The sequence below is a fragment of the Amblyomma americanum genome, chromosome 2 (genome assembly GCF_052857255.1).
Source record: "Amblyomma americanum isolate KBUSLIRL-KWMA chromosome 2, ASM5285725v1, whole genome shotgun sequence".
NCBI classification, from domain to species: Eukaryota; Metazoa; Arthropoda; class Arachnida; order Ixodida; family Ixodidae; genus Amblyomma; species Amblyomma americanum.
In genome coordinates this window covers 179,804,294-179,813,309 of record NC_135498.1, presented here as the reverse complement: position 1 = coordinate 179,813,309, position 9,016 = coordinate 179,804,294, and the positions used below count along the sequence as shown (strand labels likewise).

The 9,016-nt window shown below is 46.1% G+C and overlaps 1 protein-coding gene across 1 annotated transcript; it reads right to left on the bottom strand.

The window, feature by feature from the left end:
- Positions 1-846: 846 nt before the first annotated feature.
- Positions 847-4,632, bottom strand: LOC144119336 (uncharacterized). Its single transcript, XM_077651984.1, has 5 exons — positions 4,396-4,632; positions 3,048-3,212; positions 2,557-2,656; positions 1,955-2,046; positions 847-1,589 (listed from the first exon to the last, which is right to left on the bottom strand). Exons 1-5 carry the CDS (start codon positions 4,533-4,535, stop codon positions 1,505-1,507), a joined length of 582 nt encoding a protein of 193 aa, XP_077508110.1. The 5' UTR covers positions 4,536-4,632; the 3' UTR covers positions 847-1,504.
- Positions 4,633-9,016: the final 4,384 nt, after the last annotated feature.

The window sequence follows — 9,016 nt, the reverse complement described above, 5'->3', positions numbered from 1 at the left end:
GAGCCAGCAGCCGAGCGCCATAACCACCGAGCTACTGTGGAGGCTGTTACCAAAAATGTAGCTATGGCTGCACTCCAGAGATCTTGCTGAGACATACATACTTGCATTGCAAGGCTTACCTACTTTTAATGGTATTTTTTTAAATGCCTATATCAGTTATGCAACCTAAGTATAAGTGGAAATTGAGTGCTCATTGTGCTCTCACACAGTCAGGTTTCTAGATTTCTGTAGTAATAGGATCACTGAGCAGCCTAAGTTTTTCATGTCTCAATCAGATCACTGTTCCCAACAGTCAAACAAGTCCCAAGTTTCTCGATGTTTTTCAATAGATGTTTCAAAATTTTGACAAAGAAATGTATCCTGCAATGCGTACCTTTTACTAAACACATCCTGGGAGCAACTGTTTTGATAGAGATACATGAAGGTCCTAAAAAAAGAACTACTGATTTCCTGCAGTAAAAAATGGTTTTGTGCATTCATGGTAATGACCAGCCCTCAAAAGAATATATTTGCACTGTAACGTCATCTCAGTCTATTTTGTGCATGGTGAACATGACAGCTTGCACATTACCACATTACTCTTTAGCTTTAATGATTGGGCTCTGTAAGTTTGTAAGCACACCGCACATATCAATTATTTTTGAGACGTGAGGAAGCAAATCAGCAGACAACTTTTCTGACAATATCCTGAAAAGTTTCATACGTTGAATACATCTTTCAACGTGTATTCTTGCACTTGCCACTTTGTACGAGGTAAAAACTTCCTCACGAGTAAAAGGCTGGTTTGGTCATGCAAAAGTAGGCATCTGAAATAGCACGCCTCATTTCACAAGTGCACTTCTGATTTGAGGAAAGCCCTTGTCAGCAAGCACAAGATCTCCTGGGCTAAGCAAGTGCAAAATGCCAGAATCAGTTGTTATGAATGAAGCGGTGGCACGGCCACCATAAGGCCTTGATAAGAAGCTGATAATTCCGCTAGGTGTTATTCCTACAAGAAATTTGACAGTGTATGTGCCTTTATAATTAGAAAACATCAGCACTTTCTCATGCACAGTGTTTGGTGCTGAGCAGAAAACCTCAGTTCAATCTATAATGACTCGACATTTTGCATACTCAGGCTTGAAACATTCAGGCATCATGAGCTCAATGGTTGATCGTGAGGGCCAGTGGATAAGACAGTGCATTTTGGCATGTAAAAGATTCAAAATCAGAAAAAAATGTCGTGAACAAGTTGTCCTATGCATACCAAAAAAGACCGCTAAAGCCGAATAGGAAAGGTTGAGCTTTAGCTTCATGAGAAAGAGGAGGAGTTTGTTTGATGCATTTACAATTTCCTCTTCCCCACTGACATTAAGCGCCTCTACAACAATGCTCTGCAATTTTGAAAATACTGGCAGTGACACACCAGCAATGGATTTTAAAATGTCTGAGGCCTTTTCACTGGAGCAGGCAGATACACTTGGGTAGCCTCGAAAGCTACTGGTAGATTTCAAGCTGTCGATGTTCATTGGGTCACACGCGCTGTCCTTGACGCCATAGGAAGTGCCCCATGCGGCATCCTTTGTTTCCTTCTTGCTAGGAAAGGTAGCCTGGAAGAAATTACGCACACAATCATTTGAAGCCGTGCTTATTAGAGGGTAACAAAGCTATCTTACGTACACATTTGCATTAAATATTGCTTAAAGATTAATGCAGTGTACAATGACAAAACTGAAAATGTGCTTAAGATAAATACTAACACATAGTTTATCTCCCAAACTGAAGTATTTTATCTATTATACAGGCTAGCTGCTATCTCAAAGCTATACCTACACAGCCCAACACCCAGTCCACACTCCAAAAAAATTGAGGCACTGCAGAAAGGTATCAACAAGAAAATATATGTAATTTTAGGTACAAGTCTATTCAGGTGCAATGAAATTATAGCAAATATGCATACTAGTTCCCATCCTACCTGTGTGTCAGCATTGCAATCTTGCATGCAGCAAAGGAACAGACTCGGCATATCTGGCTCCAAGGTCCAAGTACAGGGGTCTGTGTTTCTACCTGCATTCATTGAAAGGCACAGTCACTTCTTTTTTGTTCAAAATTTCCTTCCCACATTACACAATGCAGTCATGCAGTGAATCATAGTGCTTTGTTAGCACCAGTATAAACTGCAATCTTTTAAAGAAAAAATATGAATGACATATATGCAAATGACCTGAAAGAGTGCTGTAACGATTAATGAAGACTTCTGGTGTGTTATGTTCACTGACACAATGTTTTAAAAATGTCTTGGGCAACTTTTCTAGATAACAACACAACTGAAAGCACAAAATGTCAACATGCTATGTGCAAACTGATACAAAGAAAGAAACCAATGACTAGAACATCGTCATGTCCATAGACACAAGCATATTAAGGGCAAGGAAACTGGGAGAAAGCATTAAATCTAGCTTGCCAGAAATTCCAAAGCTTTGTTTGTTGTTCAAGTCAACAGAGAAATTTGTGAAATCAGCTTAGTAACGTTGATATTGTGAAAGCTTTTCAGGATGGGTATGTGAAGAGACATACACTTATGAGTCCATTTGTGTAATCGTAGCCTTCTTCATCAGTAGCCACTTCCTGCACACAGCTTGATGTGGGTTCTTTGCTCTGTTTACGTGACCGCAACCTGGATTACGACAACTCTTTGAGGATTGTTACACTGTGAATCAATATTCATTGAGAAAAGTCATTACCTAGATAGAACAAGCAACAAAAATTGCTCCACAGTTAATGAATCTTTGGATACTATTGCTGTATTTGGTCTAGCACTAGTTGAATCAGTTTCATACTAGCTGCATAGTTAAAGCCATGACACAACGCGTAGTTATAATCCTACCACCACAAGTGCTAGCCACTAGGACCTATAGTATGTAAAACAATCATTACATTTCCAGTATCGCCTGCCCTGTTTGGTTCTCTCTGTCACAGTTCATTCCAAGTTCCGTTCCATTCACATTTAATAATGCCAGCCACAAAGCACACCATTTGATAAAAATTTTTTCACTAGTTCATCTTACCTTTCATATCTGTAAGCAGAAGGTGTCTTGGTGAGTCTGTATTCACTTGGAAATAGGGTCGGCAGATATGCTGGACTCCGAGGGTCGTTGGATTTCTCACCATTTACAAAATGGTTGCTGCAGATCCTGCTGTGTTTGGTCGGCTCCCACAGGCTCCCGTCTTTTCTAATAAAATTATGACAGAAGCACACATAAACACGGCCATTACAGCAAAAGGGAATAAATTGTTTGGTTTATGGCTACATGGGCAATGAGGGTCCCCATAGCGGAAGACTTCAGATTAATTTAGCACCTGGGGTTCAAAACAGTTTGCTGTTGGGCTAGCTGGTGCTTTGACATCATATCCATCTAATTTAACAGCACAGGACAGCGTGTTCGTCTTTTTTTTTTGTCTTGTCCTTTGCGCTAAATTTAGCGATTATGATGTTACCTAAGGGTCTTTAACTTGCGCTGACATCGTACAGCCAACGGGCATTTTTTTAAAATTTCGCCTGCATCGAAATGCCGCATCCGGCGGCGGTGTCCAACCCATGTCCTTGGGATCAACAGCAGAATCCACAGGGCTACCGCGGCGGGAGAGACCTGATAATGCAATGTGCTGTCCTGCCTCTAGACACAATTAACTACAAAAAAATGGACACAAAATCACTGCAAGCATGCGGTCATCGCGTCACAAACGAAGCTCAGACCACATCCATGCAAAATGAGCTGAGGTCTTGCACGCGGTAGCAATCTGAAGTTTCAATGCGCGAACACACAGGCACAAAACATCAACATGCGGAAAATGAAGATCAAGCTTCTAGCGATAGCGAAACTTTCTCCATGACGCCGAGACACAGTCATGCAGCGACAACATACGCAGCATGCACATATCCTAATCGAAATAAAGCACGTTATCACGGAGCAGACAATACCCACAACGAGTGCATTAAAATTATCGCCATTAAGAAAGCAAACGTTTCAACACGAAAACACAGAGTCGCGATAAATATCAACATGCGAAACTTTCGAGCGATAGCGGAACTATCTCGACAGTGACACCAAAATGCACTCATGCAGGGGGCAAATTACACACGTATACCGTCAACAATTGAGCGCATAATCACGGTGCAGGCAATACCCGTAACGAGTTCTTTCAAAATACCACCACCAAAGCAACAGCGCCCTGCACATGCCCTAGCTGCGATGCGCAGTCAAGACAACTGCTTACCAATGTGAACTTGAGTTGCAGCAGCATGACGATTTGTGATGAGACGACGACTATCCCAAACACTTCCTAGCATCATTAAAAAAAAGAGGCGTGAATAAAAAATTTGACGTTTTAAAGTAAATGGAATCAGTTCCTCACCTCTGCCGTCGAACAGCGGCGATCCATTGCTGTCGTCGCTCCCGCTCATAGGGCCGCGCTGGGAACGAGTAGAATCGCGTCTCCGGCGTATTTTTATATGTGTTAGAGCAACCAACCACACAACAGTTGTTATTGGACATCCCTTCGGGCTGCTATCGCAATGAGGATGCACGGACAAACCTTATTTCAACGAAGAAACGACCGAGAAAGATAAAGCCACGTCGCAACAACACAGAAGCGATCGGCAAACGGCGCGCTTCACTCCCGGAAGTTGGGAGCAAAGCCGCCACCTGTGGCGCGGCCGTCGCTGTGCACGCCGGCTTCAAAATGTTTTGTGTGCGTTCTTGGCCACATCCAGAGTCGAGATATATATTGTTATTAAAGCTGGCAATCAAATGTTGCTCAAATTTGAAAAGGCTATTTATTCGGCGTGTCAGATTATGTCATGAGAGAAAGGAAACCACGCTGTTAGTCTAGAGTTGCGCGATAGGCCTGCGAATTCTAGAATTCACGAAAAAGATGCTGCCACCGTCTGGAAGACGTTGAAGTAACGAGCGTTAGCTGTTTGGTTTACTAGAACTGATATGAATGAGATTAAAGGCAGGTACGCCAATGGTAATACGACTTTGACATCTTGGATTTATAAGTGACGTCAGCAATCAATCACCAATCGGGTTGCTATATCGATTTACTATGTGGGCCACCACGTTGAAGTTCCTCGGACTTAGAAAATTTCACGCTGAAGGGAGATGGTAGCACACCTCAAGAAATCGAGAAACGCGATGAGTAAGAGCTAACTCTCTTAAAACTGCTCTTGCTCGCGACGTGCACTGAAAAGCAGTAATAATAATAATAATAATAATAATAATAATAATAATAATAATAATAGATTTTTGGGGAAAGGAAATGGCGCAGTATCTGTCTCATATATCGTTGGACACCTGAACCGCGCCGTAAGGGAAGGGATAAAGGAGGGAGCGAAAGAAGAAAGGAAGAAGGAGGTGCCGTAGTGGAGGGCTCCGGAATAATTTCGACCACCTGGGGATCTTTAACGTGCACTGACATCGCACAGCACACGGGCGCCTTAGCCTTTTTCCTCCATAGAAACGCAGCCGCCGCAGTCGGGTTCGAACCCGGGAACTCCGGATCAGTTGCCGAGCGCCCTAACCACTGAGCCACCGCGGCGGGTCTGAAAAGCAGTGCAAAGCAGGGGAATACGTGATCATCTCGCGACACGTTCGCGTTTACGCATCGCTCAAAAGTAGGCCCTGGGACGACAGGCTGATCGGTATTGCCGGAGCGTTCGAGGTCGGCCGTACTTGATCCCGTCGAAATGTAACACCCTCCAAGCTAAGTGGGGCAGCGCCTCGCCCCCCGCGTTGCATACAATGCGCGGCGCGAGGTGTATAGCGTCGATACAACGCCGCATTACTGCCCCCTATATGTCGTTACAGGGTTGGAGCGCGTGCGTGCCACGAAATAGCCACGGCGCAACCGGCACAAAGGTCCGTCCCATCCGGGTCACCCCAGACGCGAATATGGGGTACCGCGTGCGTTCTGTGGGCGCGCAACCGCAATCCAGCTGGCCGCCACCGCGCTTGAACAAAGAGGGCGCGCGCCCCTCTTTTGTCTACACTGCGCCCGGCTAGTTCCGTGCACTGGACCGGAAGCCGGAGTCTGTATAAGCAGCCAAGAGACGAGGCAGTCTCGAAGGTTGCGTGTGCGAGACGCTTTGCTCAATGGAGCAGGTAAAACCTGGAGGAGAATGAAGTCGCAGATTTGGGGTTATCTGAGATTAATACCCATCTGAGATTAATTCTTCAGGCCCTTCTTCAACTCGTCCCGTGTCCTTCTTGTTCTTGTCCGACCTTCTTCAGGGGTTGCAGTAGACTATGGAGATAGATATAGATATAGCTCGAAGGCACAGTTGTAGTAGAAGCAGTAGTAGCAGCAGTACTTCCAATAGTAGTGGTAGTAGAGTAGTAGTAGTAGTAGTAGTAGTAGTAGTAGTAGTAGCAGCAGCAGCAGCAGCAGCAGCACAAGTAGTAGTGGTAGTAGCAGCAGCAGCACTAGTAGTAGTAATAGTAGTAGTAGTAGTAGTAGTAGTAGTAGTAGTAGTAGTAGTTTTAGGGCCACTTTCAGCGACAATAGTAGTGGTAATGGTAGTAGTCTCGTTCCAGGAGTGGGAGCAACAAAAATCACTGCGATGTTTGAAACGTGATGGCTGCGTCACCACTGAAACTAAACCATTGCTGTGCACATGCACTTGCTGGCTAATCCGACTTTGCAGAGTCTGTGTGTGGTCCCGTGACGTAGCGTGAGAGCGGGCCAACCGGAGGGATTTGGGAGGAAGAGGGAGGGAGAAGAGCGATGCTGCTGGCCCAGTAACTTCATCGAGTGGGAGTGTTTTAAAAATATGTAAGGTTTTTTTCTTCTTGAATAAAAAATGCGACTCGAAGGTTGTATATTTGTTTGCCTGTGAGCAATGACCATCACATTTATTTAGCGCCTTCTCTTCAGCAAAACCCTACGTAGGTTCCCTTGCTCTCAATAACTGCGTGTTCACATGTGCATGGCTGAGCTTTCGGTTGCGGGAAGTGAACGCCACCCACCGCATGTTTCTCCTGGAGTGTCTTAACACTAGTGCTCCATTAACCATTTCATTCTCTCAAACAAGCCCACATAACATCTGCTGCCTCGATACCTCTCCTAACCAGGGGCAGTCGTAGAGATGATGAGTGAGGAAAGGTAACTGTGCATGAAGGGTCTTACCACGGTCAATAATAATAATAATAATAATAATAATAATAATAATAATAATAATAATAATAATAATAATAATAATAATAATAATAATAATAATAATGTTTATTTTCGCCACTGAGTACAGAGGAGCGAAAATAGGTGACTGGAGAAAAAGCTGCTGTATCGGCAGCTTGACGGCGCTCCAGCCCCCTTTACATCTGGAGGAATGGCGAGGCATACAGTGCATATCTGAAGCACCATTTTTTTGTTTGTTTTTTCACAGGCCTTTCTTGAAGTACAACTGCACTTGTAAAACGCAATGGAAAACGGAAATAAAGGATTCATTGTTATACATGAGCACAACACAGAGATAATAAAATAACATTGAAAGGCTGAAACAGAACAGGCAAGTGGCTAAGTGCAGTAAAAGGTGGAGGCGAGTAAAGGACCCGATACTGCATCGTTGCCCCGGGGGACCGCATCTTCCAATGCTGCACTGAATACGCGAAAAACAGCACGCGTGCACAGTCGTAAAGAACCTGTAGTAGACGTTGGCATAAAAAGGCGAGGGAAAGAAATAGAAGGCGGCGAGAGCGCTGGCGCTGTATGCAGAGCGAAGTGCATGCACGCGCTAGGAACCTTTTTTTTTTTTTTTTTAGTGGTGGTGAGGAGTGATTCCCGCTCGGCACGAGCCGATCGGTCCAACCCGATCTAGGCACACCGGCAGCGGCCTCTTGGTCCGCTTTGCACGCCGAGCGCACGGTGGCGACCCGCAATGGGCCGGTTCCACGGAGGGCGCGGGAGCTGCCATTCCAGGCCACGCGATGTCCCTCTCACCACCAGTGGCGTGCGTGTTGTTGCGCGTTCTTTTCGTCCCAAGGTCAACCGTCGCTGCTCTGCTCTCTCTTCCTGCCCATTCGCGTGCAACGTCCTATACCCCCCCTCCTACCTCTTCCAGGGGCGCTTCTTCCACAGCTTCTCTCCATCATCTCGCCGGCTGGGATGACCACGCGCCCACTGGTAAAGAAGGCGGTGACTGATAGGCGTACAAATGACCCCGCCCCCTCACGCAGGGAAAATAGAGGCTAACCGGTGTTTAGATGGTCAGTGCACGTCTTCTGAAGAGGGCGTCTTTCTTGGCTGCGCGCACGTGATGCGCATAACGGTCTTCGCCGTGACGAAGTTCAGAGGTCGGACTCGCGGAGCTCGGGTAAGAGTAGCGGAATCGAGTTTGGCCGTAGTTATACACTCACGCGGACGAAACTACGACTCGGCGAGGCCGCTTCAATGGGCCGCAGAGCAGTTCCGCCCCGAAGCGCTTAACCGTGCTTCGGGCACATGTTGGTGGTTCGAGGCTCGATACGCCTTGGATGAACGATGGAGCTGTAATTGAAAGGGACTCCAGGAGCTTTGACCTACAACCACTGATAGACAAGTCGACGCGAGAGGGGGGGGGGGGGTACAGACGAACAACGAAGGCATCCCTGTTGTGGCAGCAACCGGGCTTCGTGCGGAGGTAAGATTGTTCGGCGAAGACAATGGAGGCCATGACTAATGGACCACATCGAGGCAGCGCAGACCCATCAGACGTAGGCACAGAACGCACGCATCCAAGTAATTGGGGCCAGGAACGGAGTCGTCCTCCGTACACCCGTGTCTGATTTGCACAATGGAATGAGTGCACTGTCTGACACTGAAGCTCGCAATTTGTCTTGTGACTATCCACTGTCATGTTGAGTGCAGAGGTAGTTCAGACAGCGAAATGCAAGGATGTAAAATGAACAGCTTTGAGCCCCGCCCCGTCGGCCGCTTCAGAGCCTGTCATCATCGACATGTGGGATTGAGTTGTTCACTTTAAGGATTCACGTTCTCGGTG